General features: G+C 37.3%; 1 protein-coding gene across 12 annotated transcripts in view; it reads left to right on the top strand.

Moving 5' to 3' along the window:
* UBR3 (ubiquitin protein ligase E3 component n-recognin 3) overlaps positions 1-21,776 on the top strand; it is a 188,863-nt gene that overhangs the window by 18,653 nt on the left and 148,434 nt on the right. For 9 of the 12 annotated variants that reach the window (XM_036319916.1, XM_036319918.1, XM_036319917.1 and 6 more), the window contains exons 2-5: positions 12,359-12,498; positions 15,070-15,228; positions 20,183-20,326; positions 21,648-21,697. In XM_036319916.1, the coding sequence (XP_036175809.1) occupies positions 12,359-12,498; positions 15,070-15,228; positions 20,183-20,326; positions 21,648-21,697 (493 nt within the window). Of the gene's footprint in view, positions 1-411; positions 627-12,358; positions 12,499-15,069; positions 15,229-20,182; positions 20,327-21,647; positions 21,698-21,776 lie in introns of those variants that run through there. The other 3 variants (XM_036319910.1, XM_036319920.1, XM_036319919.1) reach the window with 2 other exon arrangements.

The following is a 21,776-nucleotide window of genomic DNA, read 5'->3' as shown; positions in this document are numbered from 1 at the left end:
AGGGAGAGAGATAGAGAGCTAGAAACATCGATGAGAGAGAAACATCGATCAGCTGCCTCCTGCACATCTCCCACTGGGGATGTGCCCGCAACCAAGGTACATGCCCTTGACCGGAATCGAACCCGGGACCTTTCAGTCCGCAGGCCGATGCTCTATCCACTGAGCCAAACCGGTTTTGGCATCTTTTTGTTGATTTATAGTTTAATAACCTATGGTTTCAGAAAAGATGTCTGATATAATTTCAATCTTCTTGACCTTTTTTATTTTTTTTTAAACAGAGTTCAGCTTTTTATTGAATGTGTTACAAAAGAAGTTTAGTCAAAAAGACCAAAACCCATGTCATCGTCATACTCCTCATATTCTTCTTTCTTTGCTTCCACTTTCTTCTCCTCAGCTGAGGCAGCAGTGGTGGAGGGAGCAGGATCTTCTGCTGGTACAGCACTAGTTGCTGGGGCAGGTCCACCAGGCCCTACATTGCAGATGAGACTCCCAATGTTGACATTGGTCAGAGCCTTTGCAAACAAGCCTGGCCAGAAAGGTTCAACATTTACACCAGTTGCTTTAATGAGAGCATTGATCTTATCATCCATCACTGTCATTGCTGGATAAGGGCTGAGTAGATGCAGGTGAGTTCCAAGACCGTGGTGTGGGCGAATGCTGCCAGGGGTGGTGTGCTAATTGCTGGATGAAGTGAGGGTCTCACCCCAACACAGCCTTAGCTTCTTTGGAAGGACCGAGCACTTTACCAGCGGCTGGGGAAAGGACGTCTTGTCCTTTTCAAGACTTGTTTTATGGCCTTACATATGATCTTTCTTTGAGAATGTCCTGTTTCATTCTTGAGACTAATATATATTCTGTTGGATGTTCTGTAAAGGTCTGTTAGGTTCATTTGGTCTGTAGTGTTGTTCCAAATTGCTGTTAACTTATTAATATCCTCTTTGGATATCCTTGTTGAGAGTGGTATATTGTAGTCCCCTACAATTTTGTATTAACGTTTATTTCTCCTTGCAGTTGTGTTAGTATTTTTTTTGTTTATTTAGGTGCTCTGATGTTGAATGCATAAATATTTAAAATTGTTATATCTTCTTGATGAATTGACCCCTTTATCATAATGTAATATCTTTCCTTGTCTCTTGTCACCATTTTTGAATTAAAGTCTATCATGTCTGATATAAGTATAGCCACTCCTGCTCTCTTTTGGTTACATTTGCTTGGAATATTTTTTTCCTTCCTTTAACTTTCAGCCTGTTCACATTCATAAAGCTAAAGCGAATCTCTTGTAGGCAGCATATCATTGAATCTTATTGTTATTTTTTATTCATTCAGCTGCTCTATATCTTTAGATTGGAGAATTTAATCCATTTATATTTAAAGTATTTATTGATAGGTAAGGATTTACTATTGCCATTTTGTTGTTTTCTGACTGTTTTTTAGGTCCTTTGTTCCTTTCTTCCTCTCTCACTGTCTTTCTTGGTCATTTGGTGACTTTTTTGTGGAGGCACAAGACTACATATTGTCGAATTTGGAACTGAATTTATGACTTGACTCCTTTCTTTATTCTATAGTTTATTTAATTGTATTTATCATTAACTAGAGGCCTGATGCACGAAATTTGTGCAAGGGGCTTGGCCCCTCCCTGCTGCTGTGGTGGCTGCCTTTGCCTCGGCTGGCCTCTGTGGCCGCCTCTGCCTCAGCCCCCGCTGCCACAGCTTCCTCCAGAAGGTGCTCTGGAAGGACATCCGGTCTAATTAGCATATTATGCTTTTATTATCATAGATGTGTATATCTAACCTCTAGAATGTAAGCTCCCTAACGGCTGGATACACTGTTTTGATTATTTAAATTAAAAAAAAGTATTTTATTGATTTTTTTTACAGAGAGGGAGGTAGAGGGATAGAGAGTTAGAAACATCGATGAGAGAGAAACATCGATCAGCTGCCTCCTGCACATCCCCTTACTGGGGATGTGCCCACAACCAAGGTACATGACCTTGACCGGAATCGAACCTGGGACCCTTCAGTCCACAGGCTGATGCGCTATCCACTGAGCCAAACCGTTTAGGGCGATTATTTAAATTTTATAGTAAGTTTTAATATCTGGTAAAGCTACTTCAACTTCATAACTTATTTTTCAGAATTTTCTTAGCTATTGTTACTTTTCCATACAAACTTTACAACCAACTTGTTTATTCCTTATTGTCATTTTTACTGAGGTTCATATTAAATTTATAGATTAGTTTAGGTTAATAATGTATATTTTTATGGTATATCTTTTGTGATTTTCAGGAGTTTATTATTATCCTTTCTTTTTCTTTTTTTTTATTGTTGACGGTATTACAGATGTTCCCCATTTCCTCCCCTTTGCCCCCATCCACCCAGTCCTGCCCCACCATGGGTCTTTACCACACTATTGTCTGTGTCCATGAACTATTTCAGGAGTTTTAAAACAATTTTACCAGGTAGGTTTGTCATTTATTGTTTCTAAGATTGTCCCTTCTATAAAATTAAGAGAACAGATTATTTTTAGGATTTTTTAGTTTGGGGCAACTCTCTAGGGATCTCTGTTGTTATTTTAAATTATATGCAAAGTAGTGTATATATGTGTAATATGTGCTAAGTTGGGAAGGGGATGTGCACACCAAAGGCTAATTTTTAGGGGAGCTTATCTCAGATACTTGTCTAATTTTTGTAGCATATGGTTATTTGAGTTGGCCTCTCCTTGTACTCGTACTCCCTTTAAAGACTCAGTAATTTGCAGACTTCAGAATCCTCTGTCCCTTTGCTCCTCTCCCATCCTGTTTCCTCTTTCTCTTCCTTGGAGTCCAAGAATTCTGCTTTTAGTCATTAAGTTTGGTTTGTGATATTTTACTAAGCTGCAATTTTCTAACAGTTGTTCTTCAATGAAACGTTTTAAAAGCTTGAAGTAAGCCCTGGCTGGTTTCTCAGCGGTTAGAACATTTGCCCAAGGACTGAAGGGTTCCTGGACATGTACCTTCATTGCAGGTTCCCCGGGCCTGGTGGGGGCGCATGTGGGAGACAACCAATGGATGTGTTTCTCTCATGTCCATGTCCCCCCCCCCATCGCCCCCCCCCCCGTCCTGCCTCTCTTCCACTCTCTCTAGAAATCAATGGGGGGGGGGAGCTTGAAATTTGATAAGGTCATTTATCATCTCTTTATATCATTTCATTGGGCCATTCCATTATTACCATAACATCCTACTTCACTAAGGAATATTTAACGTTCTTAATCATTAAAATCCATTGGTTTCCTTGAAAAAAGTATCTGTGACCTGTGAACTGCTAATATGAACACATTACTTCCTGCCTCATTTTTTCTTTGGAGCCATTCTAGTTGTCTAGAAAGCTCTTCTCCTGTTCATTGGGGGAGAGATCACTAGTACCTGGTTATATACACTTGCATTTGTCAGGCCTCTTGACAGTATGCTCTACAAAGCTTTTTGCATACCTAGCCTAGCTCCTTCATGTCATTTGGCCTGTAGCCTGCATATATCACCTCTGTAGAAAAGCCTTCCCTGACAAATCTGATTTAAAGGAGCCTAATGGATGCACTCTATAAATCATTATAAATGTTCATAGAGCTTATTATTCATATTTAATTTTTTGTTTCTCTCCTCTACTCCCCTCCCCACCCAATAGAAAATTAGCTCCATGAGAGCAAGGCCCCTGTGCTCCTAGGGTCTAAGTGCCAGGTGTAATAGAGGTTCTTCAAAGCATATTTGAAACCTGGGATTATTAAACGGGTTCCTTGTTATTTAACTGGACACCCTTGAAATAATTTTTGGTGTTCTATTACATTAAATCTTTGTTTCATCAAGCCTTTATGGAATACTTGCTGTGTAAAATGTCTTAGTTCCCATACTCTGCTAAGCCTGAAATACAAAGTCCAATTCTGTTTGTAGATCTTATAGAATGTTCCATCCATGTTGGACAGTCTTACATCATTTAAATTGGCTCACAGAGCTTGGTTCTTTAGTCTTTTGGCTATTAATTTGTTAAGTCCACAGCCATCTGATACACTCCTGTAATGCTGGTCCAAAGGTTGCTTAGACCATTATTGCTGTCCTTTGGGCTTAGTTCCAGGTTGAAATTTTATGCCTTGAAGCCACTTGACACTCTATTCAAATTGTTCTTTACTCTCTACCCAGTAGCTCTTTTGAATTGATTTCTTTCCTGCACTGAGTATCTAAGAGCTTTCTGTGCCCTCCTTTATTTAATCCTCTCTCTCTTGCTTTTCAGCTGTCGAGCCTTACATTGCATCCTTTAGTCTTTTGGCCCAGTGTGTTTTATCATTCTTCTATTCTGACTTTCCTTTCATCTGTTTTCTCTCCTTTACACTTATGTTTATAGGTGCTTTAATTAAATTATCTTAGGTAACCATTGGTTCTCTAAGCTGTCACAGAGGCCAGGTTCTTTTTTATCTTTTAAAGGCTTTTAAATTAAAAATGGTATCATTTAAAAAGTTTTCTTGATTTTACTTTGATTTTGTATGTCCAGCTGAAGGAGGTTCTTAAATTCATATTTCCTTTTAAATAAAGGTTTGGTCCTTAAGGGATAATAGTTACTAACCTTTTTCATAATATGATAGATGTGGAAATGATATTTGGATGGGACACTGAGGCAACTGAGGAGGCTACTCAGACCCTGCCCTTCTGTCTGCCTTGAGGATTGAAGAAATATATCTCTCTTCTCTTTAATTTACTGGACCTAACAATTAGAAGCTCTGCCTTAAAGGTAGATAGACTTCAGCAGGTGTGAATCCTCTGAATGGTTTATTTTTGTATGTGTGTATATATTTCTTAAGAAAGAGCTATGACTTATATTAAATTCTCAAAGGGGGCCAAGACCGGTTTGGCTCAGTGGATAGAGCGTCGGCCTACGGACTGAAAGGTCCCAGGTTCGATTCTGGTCAAGGGCATGTACCTTGGTTGCGGGCATATCCCCAGTGGGAGGTGTGCAGAAGGCAGCTGGTTGATGTTTCTCTCTCATCGATGTTTCTGACTCTCTATCTCTCTCCCTTCCTCTCTGCAAAAAATCAATAAAAATATATTAAAAAAAAAATAAATTCTCAAAGGGGTCCATGAACCAAAAGAGGTTAAGAATTAATGCTTTAAATTTTGGAACTGAAACCAAATGGATAAGTATACTTAATCATTTACTTGTTCTTGGTACAAAATTTTTCCTTTTGATCACAAAGTTATAGATACGTTTTTTAAAAAAATCTTTATTCAGATTATTACAGATGTCCCTCTTTTTTGCCCCCATAGCTCCCCTTCACTTGGTTCCCACCCCACACCAGGCCCTCACCACCCTACTATCCGCATCCATAGGTACTGCATACATGCATATAAGATCTTTGTCCAATCTCTTCCCATACCCTCCCCACACTCCCCCACCCCCCCTGAGAATTATTAGCCCGCTCCATTTCCATGCCCCTGATTCACCAGTTTATTCTGCTCATCACATTTTTTATTCATTTGATTTTTAGATTCAGTTGTTGATAGATATGTATTTGTTGTCACTTTGTTGTTCATAACTTTTTATCTTTACCTTTTTCTTCTTCTTCCTCTTCTTAAAGAATACCCTGCAGCATTTCATATAATATGGGTTTGGTTGTGATGAACTCCTTTAGCTTTTTCTTGTCTGTGAAGCTCTTTATCTGACCTTTAATTCTAAACGATAGCTTTGCTGGATAAAGTAATCTTGGTTGTAGGTTCTTGGCATTCATCACTTTGAATATTTCTTGCCACTCCCTTCTGGTGGCCTGCATAGTTTCTGTTGAGAAAGCAGCTGACAGTCATATGGGTACCCCCTTGTAAGTAACTGACTGTTTTTCTCTTGCTGCTTTTAAGATTCTCTCTTTGTCTTTTGCTCTTGGCATTTTAATTATGATGTGTCTTGGTGTGGTCCTCTTTGGATTCCTCTTGTTTTGGGTTCTCTGCACTTCCTGGACTGGTAAGTCTATTTCTTTCAGCAGGTAGGGGAAGTTTTCTGTCATTATTTCTTCAAATAGGTTTTCAATATCTTGCTCTCTCTCTTCTTCTGGCACCCCCATAATTCGGATGTTGGTATGCTTGAAGTTGTCCCAGAGGCTCCTTACACTGTCTTCATATTTTTGGATTCTTTTTTCTTTTTGCTCTTCTGGTTGGGTGTTTTTTGCTTCCTCGTATTTCAAATCTTTGACTTGATTCTTGGGATCCTCTAGTCTACTGTTGAATCTCTGTATATTATTCCTTTTTTAAAATATATTTTATTGATTTTTTACAGAGAGGAAGGGAGAGGGATAGAGAGTTGGAAGCATTGACGAAAGAGAAACATCGATCAGCTGCCTCCTGCACGCCCCCCACTGGGGATGTGCCTGCAACCAAGGTACATGCCCTTGACTGGAATTAAACCTGGGACCCTTCAGTCCGCAGGCCAATGCTCTATCCACCGAGCCAAACTGGTCAGGGCAAATCTCTGTATATTATTCTTTATTTCAGTCAGTGTATACTTAATTTCTGACTGGTCCTTTTCCATTTTTTGGCGTTCTCACTGAGATCCTTGAAGGTCTCACTAAGTTCCTCGGAGGTTTCTAGAAGATTCTTGAGTAACCTTTTAACTGTGGTTTTGAACTCTGTATCCAGTATTTTGCTTTCTTCCATTTCTTTCATTTGTGACATGTTTCTTTGTCACCACATTTTGGCTGCTTCCCTGTGTTTGTTTCTATGTATTGGGTAGCTGCTAAGTCTCCTTGAGTTGATAGAGTGGCCTTGTGTAGTAGGTGTCCTATAGGGCCCAGTGCCTCAGCCCCCCCAATCACCTGAGGTGGACATTCTTGGTGCACCCCTTTGTGGACTGTGTGCACAAGTCTTGTTGTACTTGAGCCTTGATTGCTGTTGGTGTCATTGGGAGGAATTGACTCTAGGCCAATTGGTTGTGAGGACCAGCGGTGTCTACAGTGGAAGAGCTGCTGTTCAGGAGACACTCTTATGGGGCAAGACTTGCTTCAGTGGGGCTTTGGTGCTCACTGAATCTGCTCTTTGAGTGTGGTACTTATGGATGTGAACCTGCTCTTTGAGTGTGTCACTTATGGATGTGAAGAGTTGTAATCTGGTATGGTCTCGCACTGACCACTGGGTACACTGGCTCTTGGATCTCCAAGGAGGTGCAAAGTCAGCCACTGCCTGGGGCCACCCAGCAGGAGCTACAGAGAGATCTGCAGATTCCTCCTCTTTGTATCAGGTTTGGAAGTGCCCAGACGAGGCTCAGCTATGAAGCAAGACAGGCTGGTGCTGGTGCTGGTGCTGGTGCAGTCTTGGGCCTTCTTTTGATAACTTTGGGGCTTCCTGACACAGCTGCAGCTGTTTCACAGGTTTTAGGCTGAGAAAGGACAGGCCATTCATATGCAAAAGCCGCTGTGCACAGCTTGAGTGGGGTTATAAATTGGGTAGGGTGGGGACTCAGGGAATCTCCAGGGCAGAGCAAACAGCAGTGGCTGCCAGTCAGCCCTGCACCTGGGAGGTTCCAGCAGAGGAGCAGTGAACCTTGGGAGCACCTCCGTCTGGAAGAAAGACACCCCCAAGTTATTGCCCCGATGCCAGAAAGTCCAGTTTCTCCCTGTATGTTTCTGGTTCCCCCCGAGTCTCGCCCGGCACTGGAGCTCAGAGCAAGCTGGAGCTTGAATCTCCCTTCAGATTAAAAAAGTGGCGCACCTGGGTGCCAACCTGTTCTGTGCCTCCACACCTCCTATCAGTCTCAGTGCACTTTCTTCTTTACCTTCCTAGACTTCCACTCAACCAGCTTTCCTGTGGTTCTGGATGATAGTTGTTATGTATTTTAGTTGTAATTTTGATGTAGCTGTGGGAGTCAGCAAGTACAGGTGTTTACCTATGCCGCCATCTTGGTTCTCTCTAGATATGTTCATTATACAAAATTCAAAATTACAGGTAGAATTAATGTAGAAAATAAAAGTATGCCATATCACTCCCAGGTAATTTACACCAAATTTGGTATACATTTTCTAAATATTTTTCTTCTTACATATGTCAACATTTTCTTGCCTATTCTTTCTGTAAAATTTAATATATAAAAGAGATTATTTATACTGCTATGCATTTCTTTTCTCACTTTATCTTAGGCATGATTCTATTTTTATCTTTATCGATCTATCTCATTCTTTTAAATATGTTTTTTTATTTTTTTAATTGATTTTATACAGAGAGGAAGGGAGAGGGATAGAGAGTTAGAAACATCAATGAGAGAGAAACACCGATCAGCCGCCTCCTGCACGCCCCGCACGGGGGATGTGCCCGCAACCAAGGTACATGCCCTTGACCGGAATCGAACCTGGGACCCTTGAGTCCGCAGGCCGACGCTCTATCCACTGAGCCAAACTGGTTCTGGCCTATCTCATTCTTTTAAACAAATGCAAAGTCTTTTATGGATCTGTTGGTGGGGCAAAATGGCACTAGTTGTTAGACCGGTGGAGTCAGACTGGACCTGGTTCAACAACCTTGGGTACTTGAGTTCTGGCTAAGAAAGAATTAAGAGTCTAGAGTCTAGACTCAAACTATAAGAGAAAGTTTATTTAGCAAGTCGCAGATGTAGAAGAAAAGGGCTCAGGAAACAAGTTATAGAGGCAAAAGAGGGGCCCTTGGAGCGCAGAAGGAGAGAGGCAAGAAAACCTCCCCTGGAGGAAGGGGATTCAAGAAGGAGGTGGGGAAAGGCATGCGAGTTCTCCATAGAGAGAGCTGCGTTGAGTCCTCCTTCTTGAGGATTTTTATCTGAAGGTCTCAGGGGAGGATCCCAATAGAATATTCATCAGCTTTCCAAGTGTGTCCTTTCAGCATTGTGGTCTCTATTGATCGGTTGGCATCAGGTCAGGGAGGTCATAGTCAATGCTGCTGGTCCTGATGTCAGCCTTGGCATTGCTTGTCAGGTTTTGATATTTTTCTCGTCCTGGAGCTAAAACACAGCTGAGACCCAGATGTATTTGATTTGGGTCAGAACCTCATTGTCCTGGGGGCTTAATGCTTAAGAGCTATTCTCTGATCCTCTTGTTCATCCCCCCTCTCAGGGGGTTTCACTTGTACAACTAGCAAAGGCCAGAGGAGGAAAGGTCACAGGGAGGGTCAAAACTGCAAGACCAGTGATATGAAAGGTCAGGGGGTCCAAACTTCATGACCATGCATATACTAGGGGAGGATAGGTTACCCTGGCGAGAGGTCCTTGTTTTCCCATGAGGAGCGGGCCTAAGCCATCAGTTGGACATCCTTAGCGCTGCTGTGGGGACGGGAGCGGCTCCTGCCACTGCAGCTCGCCAGCCATGAGCCCCGCTTCTGGTTGAGCTGCGCTCCCCCTGTGGGAGCACACTGACCACCAGGGGGCGGCTTCTGTGTTGAGTGTCTGCCTGCTGGTGGTCAGTGCATGTTATAGGGACCGGTTCTACCGTCAAGTTGAAACTGGCTCTCTGACATCCCCTGAGGGGTCCCGGATTGTGAGAGGGCGCAGGCCAGGCTGAGGGACCCTACCAGTGCACGATCGGGGCTGGGGAGGGACTGCGGGAGGGCTCCAGGGCGTGTCTGGCCTGTCTTGTGCAATCCTGATTGGCTGGACCACAGCAGCAAGCTAACCTACTGGTTGGAGCATCTGCTCCCTGGTGGTCAGTGCACATCATAGTGACTGATCCACTGGTTGACTCTCTGCCTCCTGGTGGTCAGTGCACATCATAGCGAGTGGTTGAGCGGCCTTAGCATATCATTAGCATATTATGCCTTGATTGGTTGAATGGACGACCAGGCGACAGGACACTTAGCAAAATAGGCTTTTATTATATAGGATTTATTTATTTATTTATTTTTGAATTTATTGTGGTGACATTGGTTCATAAAACCATACAGGCTTCAAATGTACAAATGAATAAAACATCATCTGCACGCTGAATATGGGCCCATCGCCCCTAGTAAAGTTCTGTATAATGTTCTACATTCATGATTTGTCTGTTTGCTTTTTTGTGGTGTCATTTAACTTGTTCCTTTATCTCCTTTGTTTCTTTATAAATGGCAGTTAGTTCTAGAGTTGTGATGTCATTCAAATGCATCTTGTTTGGTAAGAACACTTCATAAATGGTGCTTGAAATCAGTGCTGTGTGTTTTACAAGCATCACAGAGCTTAATTTTTTTCACTTCTGATCATACAGATTGGTAAAGATTTAGTAGTCTGATCTCTAAGTGAAAAATTTTCCCTCAAGCCTTCCTCGAGTCCGGCAGTGGTTCTCAACCTTCGCAACCCTTTAATACAGTTCCTCATGTTGTGGTAATCCCCAACCATAAAATTATTTTCATTGCAACTTCATAACTGTAATTTTGCTACTGTTATGAATCATAATGTAAATATCTGATATCCTATATATATTTTCTGATGGTTGTGACCCACAGGTTGAGAACCGCTGCCTAGTGGCTTCATAGCATGGGTCAAATATTTCAGTAGGCATCACAAAATGGACATTTTCTACTTACTCATGTTTTAGTATTTATTTATTTTTTTAAAGTGGTCATTTTTATTTATTTTTAATTTTTGTTAATCCTCATCAGAGGATTTTTTTTTTTTAAAGAGAGAGTGGAAGGAAGGGAGAGAGACAGAGAGAGATGATTGCCTCCAGTAAGCTAAAACCTAGGTACAGAATCGAACCTGGACCCTTCAGTCTGTGGGCTAGGGGGACACTATATCCACTGATCCAAACCAGCGAGGGCACTCATATTTTATTTTAATGAAATTCATTGCTTTGATTATTTTCTTAAACAAAAGAAATAGTATACTTGTTTTATTTACATAAAGGATTTTATGAAGCAACATGTACAGAATTATCCTAATTTTCTTTTTAGTCACATGAGTGCAGAAAGAGAAGCTATTCATTGTTTTATTTGCTGATTTGATGATTGATTAATTGTTTTGATTATTAGGGAACTTGAACATCTTCACGTTTGTTGGCTATTCAGTACTTCTTTTTTGAATTATTCATGACCTTCTCTGAGTTTTCTATTAAATTGTTTTCTTTTTCTTATCCATTTCTGAGAGTTATAGATCATATATATTAATCTTTTTTACATAGTGTAAATATTTTTTCCAGTTTGTAATTGTCTTCTGCATAGAAGCTTTTGATTTATATAGTTAATTGTTATATTTTATGGGTTTTGTTTCAAGACCTTGAGATTATTTAGGGGAATAGTTTATTTTCTTCCTGGTAACTTTTTTCACATTTGATTTTGATCTGTTTGGAATATATTTTGCTTATGGTATAAGAAAAATCAAATTTACATTCTGCATTTAAATAACTAGTTGTCCCTAAGCACTTTGTCTTCTCCCCATTGAATTGAGATGCCACATTTATTATGTTAAATTTGCAAATTTACATAGCCTGCTTCTAGACTCCATTGTGGTCCATTGATGTGATAAAATTACCACAGATTTTTAATTATAATAGCTTTGTACTGTGTTTTTAAGGTCTAGCTCACTATCATTAATTTTTTTTCATTTTTACTGATTTTTTTTCACACATATGTTCTTCCATTTGAATTTTACAATTAGTTTATAATTAGTCCCATTGGGATTTAAATCTAATGGTATTAAGTTTGGTGGAACAGACTTTAAAAAAATTGGATTTCCCATTTGGTTATATAGTTTTCTCTATTCAGATCTTTTATATTTTTCAACTAAAATAATTTCTACACCCTTCTTAAGATTATTTCTAGGCATTTTATATGTTTAGTGTGGTTATTTTGTGTTTAGTCACAAAATACCTTAATTGTGATTATTGGATTGTGAATGAAGTTTTCTTCATTTTTGCTCAAGTATACCAATCATGCTTTAAAATAAGTATAAATAAAAATTGAAATGTATATACTCAAGTGTGTAAACTTTAAAAATAAACTTCAACTTTTATATCGCTTATTCACTAATGCAAAAAGTTAGATATAGTTAAGGAATGCAAATTCTTGGGAAATGATTAATTTATAATTAGTGGTTTATAAAGGTTTATAAGTAATAAAATAGTACTTGAAACTAATAAATTGCAGTTAAAAATATAAATTCTGTAATGAGATTTTCTTTTTGTATTCTAGTGGGAACTTAATTAGTACGGTCTTTTATTAGGAAGAAATATCCCTCAGTACCATTTTTTAATTTAAAGACTTGTTAAAACTATATATTCTTCTAACTTGGTGCCTTAAAAATTATAAAGGAAGAATACATTGGCTTTGATATTGGCTTGCATTCCATTTATGGATATTGTAAATAGAAGTACTGTATTCTTGGCAGATAAGACATCACTATTAATTGTTTTTTCATTTTTCATATTATAGGTTTTGCAGAAGACATCAAATTAAATCAAGTTCAAATATCCCTTGTGTCCCCAAAGACTTACTCATGATGTCTGAATTTGTGCTTCCAAGATTTATTTTTTGTCTTATTCAGTACTTAAGAGAAGGCTATAATGAGCCAGGTATGTTTAATATTTTCTTTGTTAGTACTCTTTTCAAATTCCAGATAACAAAGTTTAGCATTAATAACAGGTGAGTTTTTTCGGATAGCTTATTTTTGCAATATTTTTTATGAGGAGACTGTGAAATATTAAGTAAAAACACACTAAATATAAATTCAGTAACCTTGTAGTTGGCACAGTTGGGCACTGTGTGTTCCTGTGATCAAAGATGGTTTTGATAAAATTTATTAGCCTTTTGCATATGAGGAAATAATCATTTTATAGGGTTAAAGTGACTCTATTTGCAGTTATATTGTGATAGAGCAGAATTAAGAAGTCCTGGAAAAGTTTGAATTTAACTTAGATTTTTAGAAGATTAAACTACTCTTTCACCAATATCTATAGCTATCTGTCTATAGATTTGCCCTCCTCCCCCCTTTTTTGTAGGGGTCTATATATTTTTGTTCCTCTCCATATATAAGAACTTATGAGAGAGTCAAATGGCTCACTCCCATGTATCTGGTAGAATGTATGGGGGTAAGCAATATGATAGTGTTAAAAAGAGAAAAGAAACATGCAAATTATAGATATTCTTTTTACCTTTTAAGATTTATTCACAGTCTTTTTAAATATACTTTAGTTAAATATTTGGATTTAGCTATTGTCTGTTAAAGTTTTCAGTCTGACATTGTGGATTACAGATATCCACTAGTGGTATAAAACAAATTTATTAATTTTTTGTTGCTTTTTACTTTTCTAATGATACCTGCATTTTTGTCATATAAGGGACAGCATTTTGCATTACTTTTAGAGGTTTTAAATTATTTAATGTTATAAATAATCTTAGATTTAATTTGAAACTATGGCACACATTTTTATCTTCTGTATCTCCCCCATCCTTTAAGTGTGAAGAAATATCACATAGCGTCTTTATTATTCCTAAAACTATCATGTTTCCTTCATTGTGAGCGAACCCTTTCTTATGTCTACATTTTTAGCAAATTATACAATCCTTTGTTAAATACGTCTACTCTTCTCAGAGTATGTCTTGTAAAATACAGAAAGAAATATTATTTTGATTTAGTTACAGACTACTCTTGTCTTAGGAATGAATGAACCAGAGACCATCTGGGTTATTGAACTTGCCTTCTGTACAATTTCTCAATAATCAGAATAATTCAAACAAAAGTACATTATATTTATTTTTTCCTATGGTGACATTTAGCAGTTATAAAGGTAGATAACGTAGATACATAGCTTTGATAATTATCTGTTACCATTGTTGAAAACATAAAGGAATGAATGGAAGTACTTTTTTGTCTTAAGATAAACTTTATGAACTTAGATTCATGATGTTTTCCTCTCTATATAACTATTTATGCTTAGTATACATTTCTTGTGTCTGTGTGAAAAAAAAAAGACTTTAAAATTAAAGAAAGGACTTGAAATGATCTAATCTGTGGTAATGGAAGTTCAGAGATCTTGTGGTTTTACAGTTGCCTTGAATTCCATTTTCATTTCACCCTACAATCCTCAGACCAATGTCAGAACTTGTGTTAGAGCTCTTAGGAACCAAAAATTAAAGTTACTTAAATATTTACTATTTTAACTGTATAAGTCATTGGGGGAGATTATAAACATGAATAACATATACTATTAATTTTCTATTGAGAAAGTAAGGCTTTTGGTTTGGGTCTCAGGACTCATCATTGTCTAGAATTCACAGATTATCTTTGAACTAGGTGTGAGTTAGTAACTATGTCTTAATTTAGTTTTGTTTCTCAGTGCCTATAATAGAGTAGATGCTGAATTAATCAATGAAATTGATGTCCTTTTTACTGGGTACACCGGACCCTGTTAGCTCCCTTATATGCATTCTTCTTTTAACCAATCATAGCTAAACTCTAAATCTCTCTATTCGCTTCTTTCTTTTAGACCTCAGTTTCTCTAAAGCATTTGTTTTCTTTGCCTCTTAAATATTCTTTTTCAGTTACTATGCAAGTTTCCCTTTTCTTCCTTTATCTCTACTAGACATATATTGCCTGGTATTTTTAAATTGTTTTAGTAAAAACATTCATGTTTCTGAAAACAGTTATTTTTCATGTTAGTTGCTTTGACCTCCAGCTAACACAGGTCTGTATTTTTGGAATATGATAGAGGATGTGTTATTTGCTACACTGGTTTAAATTTAGAACTGACATAATTTTGTACAATGTATTTGATTTTGGTCTTGTTTTACTTTTTCTTAAATACTATGTAATTTTGAAATGATCTTATGATTACATTTATGTATCTGGAAGTATAGAGCCCTCAAATTGAATGCTGCTTACACAAATTAAATAATACCTATGGTATCTTTTTCCTCATTAACCTTTTCTTATATGACTGAATACCTGACCAAGTCTACCCTAGGCTGGGTGCTTGGTGGATACCTAATTTCCACATAGAGTTTTTATATTAACTTTTTTTTTATATTAACTTTTTTGATTATAAAATACTGTCATCTAAGTCACTATAATTTTAAATGAATAAAATATTCTTATCAAAATATTTTAAAGAAAATTAATTATAATGTTTAATTTTTTTCTTTAGCAGCTGATGTACCATCAGAAAAAGACCTTAGCAAAGTTCTTCAGCTTTTGGAACCTCAAATTTCCTTTTTAGAAGATCTAACTAAAATGGGAGGAGCAATGCGGTCTGTTCTTACTCAGGTTTTGACAAACCAACAGAACTACAAAGATCTGACTTCTGGTGAGTAAAGTGTTAGAGTAGAAGAACGTTAAAGTTTACTTATATTGTATACTTATTAGAAATTGTGTATTTTAGAACTTAAAAGTAAAATGTAGATTTTTTTTCATAAAGCTGGCTGTTATGAAGAATATCTGATTTTATGGATGAAGAAACGAAGCCCCCTAAAAATTAAATGACTAGTTTAAGACCTTATAACTAATTTATTTTGAAGTTGGAACTAGAACCTAGGTCTCTTAACTTTTTTTTTTCCTTTTTGTTAATCCTCACCTCAGGATATTTTTCCATTGATTTTTAGGAAGAGTGGAAGAGAGAGGGAAAGACAGAGAGAAACATCGATGCGAGAGAAACACATCGACTGGTTGCCTCCTGCAGGAGCTCTTACCAGGGCCCAGGCTAGGGAAAAGCCTGCACAACCAAGTACGTGCCCTTGACCGGCATTGAACCCGGGACCCTGTGGTCTGTAGGCCAATGCTCTATCCACTGATCAAAACCGGCTAGGGCAGCCGTGGGCAAACTACGGCCCTCGGGCGGATCCGGCCCGTTTGAAAAGAATAAAACTAAAAAAAAAAAAAAGACCGTACCCTTTTATGTAATGAGTTTACTTTGAATTTATATTAGTTCACACAAACACTCCACCCATGCTTTTGTTCCGGCCCTCCGGTCCAGTTAAGAACCCATTGTGGCCCTCGAGTCAAAAAGTTTGCCCACCCCTGGGCTAGGGTGTTAACTTTGGATGTGACATAATCATAACTGTATTCTTTCTTCCTTCTAACAAGAACAACAACCATTTTATGTTTTCATCTTTGGTATTCTAAACTTTTGGGTTTTTTAAGGATTTTATAATAATGTAGAGTTTATGTTTTAAAACTTGGAATTGTTGAGTATGTTTTTACATAGTATACTATACTGTTATATAAAATATTTTAGTTTTTATACTTTTCGTTTAGCTCAAATTCATAGTATAATAAATATATCAATTATTTAAAAATCTTGTTATAAATATTTTATTTTATTTTATTTTTATTTTTATTTTTTAAATATATTTTATTGATTTTTTACAGAGAGGAAGGGAGAGAGATAGAGAGTTAGAAACATCAATGAGAGAGAAACATCGATCAGCTGCCTCCTGCACATCTCCTACTGGGGATATGCCCGCAACCCAGGTACATGCCCTTGACCGGAATCGAACCTGGGACCTTTCAGTCCACAGGCCGATGCTCTATCCACTGAGCCAAACCGGTTTTGGCGATATTTTAAATGGCATTCTTTATACTGGTTCATAAATAGCATGTTTTGAAAATTGAAGTTTGTCTTGTTTCTTAGTATAATTTCCATGTTTATTATTAATCATGTGTTATTTACAGGTAGTCGGATATATTTATTTCTTCAACAGATACTTAAGTATCCACTGTGTGGTTTGGCTTTGAGCTAGGTATTAGAGCTTGGGTAGAGAAGGTAATTAATAAACCTGATAATCCTATTTCTACCCTTATAAAGCTTATAGTCTAGTGAGTGAGATGACATTAATAAAACCCTCAGACTACTCATAAATTGTAGTAAATGCTATGAAAGGGTAGGACAAGTGTATACTAAAGAGAGACTGATTTCACTGATGGTGAAGGTGAGGAAGCTTCACAAAGGGTGAGGGGAGTTGGGTGGTAATGGGATAGGACTAGATTTCAGGTAGAGGACATTTTTCTCTATAACTATTGGTCAGTCCATCCCTTATGCCATAAACATAAAACTGGTTAAGTAGTATTGGGAGACATTGGAGTTTGTTAATACCTCAGGCATCTAGCTGAGACAGAAGGCCAAACTTAGAGTAAGGGCTGGTCTAGGTCAGCCTTAATGAAGCCTAAAGCCCTGACAGTATCTGCAAGGAAGATAGATTATGGAGATGATTCCTGTCAGCTCAGAGGGCATTTTGAGAAACTTAGGCTTTGCACAGATCTGTTCTTTACAAAAGTGTTAAACCAAACCTTCATGAGTTCTAGGTGATCAGGCTGTTAATTGAGACTTGTCTGGAGGTTCTAGCAGGGGAGTGCAGCTAGTACTATACTCTAGACTGAAGACCGGTCCTCTCCTCTGAGGGGTAGGTCATCCTCTTCGACCAAGCGTGCAGCTTCGGGAGGGACACACATGGATGGTGAGGGAGGAGGGGGACACCTGGCTAGCCAGCCAGATCAGCCCGATCAACCCTGGCGATCAATGGGGTGACTGACAGATGTTGCATCCAGATCGCCCTCACATCCATGATCAGGCTATTAATTGAACTGTTTTCTAAAATAAAATGAATACTCTTCACATGAAGATAATAGAATCCAGAATCTTGTATAATGTATCATTAGAATGTTCAATATTACCCTGGCTGGTGTGGCTCAGTTGGTTGGGCATCATCCTATGTACGAGGAAGTTGCCGGTTCGATTTCTGGCCAAGGACACAGCCCCGGGTTGAGGCTCCAACCCCAATAAAGGGTGTGCAGGAGGCAGCAGCTCATCACTGTTGCACTCTCACATCATGTTTCTCTCTCTCCCTCTCTAAAAAATAAACTGTTCTTTTTTTTTTTTTTAAACAATGTCCAATATGTTATCAAAACAGTCAGTAGAAACTGACCTTGCAGTAGCCCAGATATTGGATTTAGCAGGTAGACATTAAAGAAATTATTATAAATATGTTTAAGAAATTAAAGAAAAACCTGTTCAAATAATTATGATCAAAGAGATAAGGAATCTTAGCAAAGAAACATAAATAATAAAATTCTAGAACTGAAAATTACTGTAGAGTGCAAGAATTTAATTGAAAAATTTATTGGATGGGTTTAGCAGTAGATTAGACAGGTGGAAAGACTTAGTGAATTTGAAGACACATCAATAGATTATTAAACTAGAAAACCGAAAACACAACAGAGCCTCAAGGGCCTATTAGAATAAGATGACCAAATATCATGACAGGCGAGTGAGAATTGGGGCATTAAAAAACATTTGGAGCCCTAACCGGTTTGGCTCAGTGGATAGAGCGTTGGCCTGCGGACTGAAAGGTCCCAGGTTCGATTCCGGTCAAGGGCATGTACCTTGGTTGCGGGCACATCCCCAGTGGGGGGTGTGCAGGAGGCAGCTGATCGATGTTTCTCTCCCATCGATGTTTCTTAACTCTCTATCCTTCTCTCTTCCTCTCTGTAAAAAAATCAATAAAATATATATTAAAAAAACAAAAAACATTTGGAGAAATCATGACTACAATTCCCCAAATTAGATGAAAAAATATAGACTTATTGATCCAAGATGTTTAAAGAACCCCAAGCAGGATAAATATAAAGAATATCATAATACAGTGTACATGTGGGAATATTTATGGGTGAAAATGAGCTTATTTTTATAAAAGGAATAAAAAAGGCTAGTGTGGTTGAAATGAAATGAATGTTATGGGGATAGTGGTACAAAGAAAGGCTATTATATTAGGCTAGCTTTAGATTAGGTAGATGCTCATAAACCATATAAGGTTTTATATATTCATTTTTCTCAGGCTTGTGAGAGATTGATGAATTGTATTTTGTTAACTAAAAGGTATTACAAATCTATCTCATTGAGATAAATGTGTGTTTTTTATTATTCAGGAGAAATTTAGTCATTTCTTACATAGAACGTTATGAGTTCTTTATTCTTTGCAAACTAATTATGGTTGTTTTTAATTCCCATCTATTTAGTCTGTGTTGGAGTTTTTTTTTTTATACCAGCTCAAAGAGATTGGACAGAGATTTAAAAAAACCCCAAACTATTCTATTGCAGTTATTGAGGCTAGTAAAGAGAGGAAATAAAACTCAGCAAATACTAAAGAAACTCATTTATATCTTTTTATAATCAGAGAGGCTGAGATCTTTTTTTTTTTTTATTTTTAAAAATATTTATTACTGATAGTATTACAGATGTCTCCTTTCTTTGTCCCCATTGCCCCCCCCCCCCCACCTGGTTCCTGCCCCACCACAAGCCTTCATCACCCTATTGTCTGTATCCATAGATAATGAATGCATATATGCATATAAGATCTTTGGTTAATCTCTTCCTGATCCCCTGGCCCTGCTTCCCTCTGAGATTAGTCAGTCTGTTCAGAGAGGCTGAGATCTTAATTTAAGATACATAGTCTGCCTAAAGAGGTGGCAAATGCCATGGTAATTTGGCTTTCAGACAGAGAACGATTTTTTTCTTTTAAGGAATTCTTAAATATTAGTGTTTTCTTTTACTATTATTCCATCTTCCATAATATATTAAAAGCAAAACAATAGAAAAATTGGCAATAATTAATAAGCTGAAATGCTAAAGTGAAAGTTTTAGGATTGTTCAATTCTAGAACCTAAACTTTTCAGTATTTTTTGGAATAAATTAGTTTTAACTGATACTTTTGTTGAAATTATACTTTTAATACCTTAAATATGATAATAAAACAGGAGTTAACAGTAATTTCAGTTGTAATATTTTAAAATTTCACCCAGGGATTATCTTCTCTAGGAAACCTGTCCTAAGTACTCTGCTTTGGCTAAGTTGGTTGCACAGTATTAGGAGAACACAGGTTATCAAACCAAATGATGAAGTCTACTACATAATTGTCTTTTACCATATTGTCTTTCTCTAACACTAATTCATTGAAGACAGGAATTTGCCTTATTAATCTTTGCCTGCTCTGTGCCTTATATATAATCTCTGGCGTATTTTAGATGTTCAGTTACTTAGTAGGTTTCATTATTTGTTATAAATGTGCTGTACATTCTGGGATTGTTAATGCCAAACATGAGTAAAAAAGGTGTGAAACTATTTTATATAATTCACGCTAGGGTTCTCCCTTCAATAGCATATTCACCTATTTATAGATATATAATATATATATTAGTGACTGAATTGACTGTACTTATATTTCAAATGGAATATTTTAATCCTATTTTAAATTTGTTTTAAATATTAGGTCTTGGAGAAAATACTTGTGCAAAGAAAAGTCATGAAAAGTACCTTATAGCTTTGAAGAGCTCTGGACTTACCTATCCTGAGGATAAACTTGTATATGGTATACAGGAGCCATCTGCTGGCACTAGCACTCTGGCAGTTCAAGGTTTGTCTAAATATGTAATTTGGATAATGATAACTTTTCTGTATTAAAACAAACAAAATAACCCCCTTCAAACTTTCTCATTATTGGAGAAATTTAAATAATGTATCCTTCTTTGTAAGGAAAGTAATAAAAGTTTAAAGATTTAGAAGCAAAAGTAAATAGATTAGCCAAAGAAGAGAAAGCATTTTTCTTTTTTTTAATATGTTTTTTTTTTTTTTTTTAAATATATTTTATTGATTTTTTACAGAGAGGAAGGGAGAGAGATAGAGAGTTAGAAACATCGATGAGAGAGAAACATCGATCAGCTGCCTCCCGCACATCTCCTACTAGGGATATGCCCGCAACCCAGGCACATGCCCCCGACCGGAATCGAACCCGGGACCCTTCAGTCCGCAGGCCGACGCTCTATCCACTGAGCCAAACCGGTTTCGGCTAATATGTTTTTTAAAAAAATATATTTTGTTGATTTTTTACAGAGAGGAAGGGAGAAGGAGAGGGATAGAGAGTTAGAAACATCGATGAGAGAGAAACATCGATTCAGCTGCTTCCTGCACACTCCCTACTGGGGATGTGCCCGCAACCAAGGTACATGCCCTTAACCGGAATCGAACCTGGGACCCTTCAGTCCGCAGGCCGACGCTCCATCTACTGAGCCAAACCGGTCAGGGCTGAAAGCATTTTTCTTAAATGGAATTTGTTTAGTTTATTAAGGTTCTGTTTCTAACTAGTAAAAAATGCAGCAGTTGTTATATTTAAGAGTAGCCCAGAATTTTAGTAAACCATAGTTTAAAACTAAAAAGGTTGGGGTAAGGTTTTGGAGGTGTGGAGGAATTGAGCAAAAAGGAAAAAAAAACAGGGAAAAACTTCTGGACAGGGGCAACAGTGTGGTGATTGCTAAAGGGGAGGGAGTTGTGTGGAGAAGGGGAATGATAAATGGTGATGGATGAAGACTTGACTTGGGATGAGGAACATACAATACAGTGTACAGATGATGGGTTGTAGAATTGTGTACGTGCAACTTGTATATTTTGTTAACCAGTGTCACCCAAATAAATTCAATAAAAAGGGAAAAAATAGAGATACTTTTGAAACACCATTTGTGATGATTATATTTGGGTTTTCACTGGGATTTCCTATTGAAAGTATAAAGTATATAAAGTATTAGATCCAAATGTATTAAAGATAAATGTTGAACTTTGCCAAGATAACTGTTAGAATGAGGTGTCTTAATATAACAAAACTTAGCTTTTGATATTGTGATGTAGCAAGTAAAGCATTATGTAACAACTATGAAGGGCAACTTTTTTTTTCCTTTTTAAAGGTTTTGCAGGTGCAACAGGGACATTGGGACAACTAGATTCTTCAGATGAGGTGAGATTTACAATTTCGAACTTTTTAAAAATAGAATTTTAAAAAGTCTTAAAACTACAGATTTATGGATATTATCTAG

Source organism: Myotis myotis, unplaced genomic scaffold (assembly GCF_014108235.1).
Source record: "Myotis myotis isolate mMyoMyo1 unplaced genomic scaffold, mMyoMyo1.p scaffold_m19_p_8, whole genome shotgun sequence".
NCBI lineage: Eukaryota > Metazoa > Chordata > Mammalia > Chiroptera > Vespertilionidae > Myotis > Myotis myotis.
The sequence above is the reverse complement of the archived record's forward strand: the minus strand, read 5'-3'. Positions and strand labels throughout refer to the sequence as shown.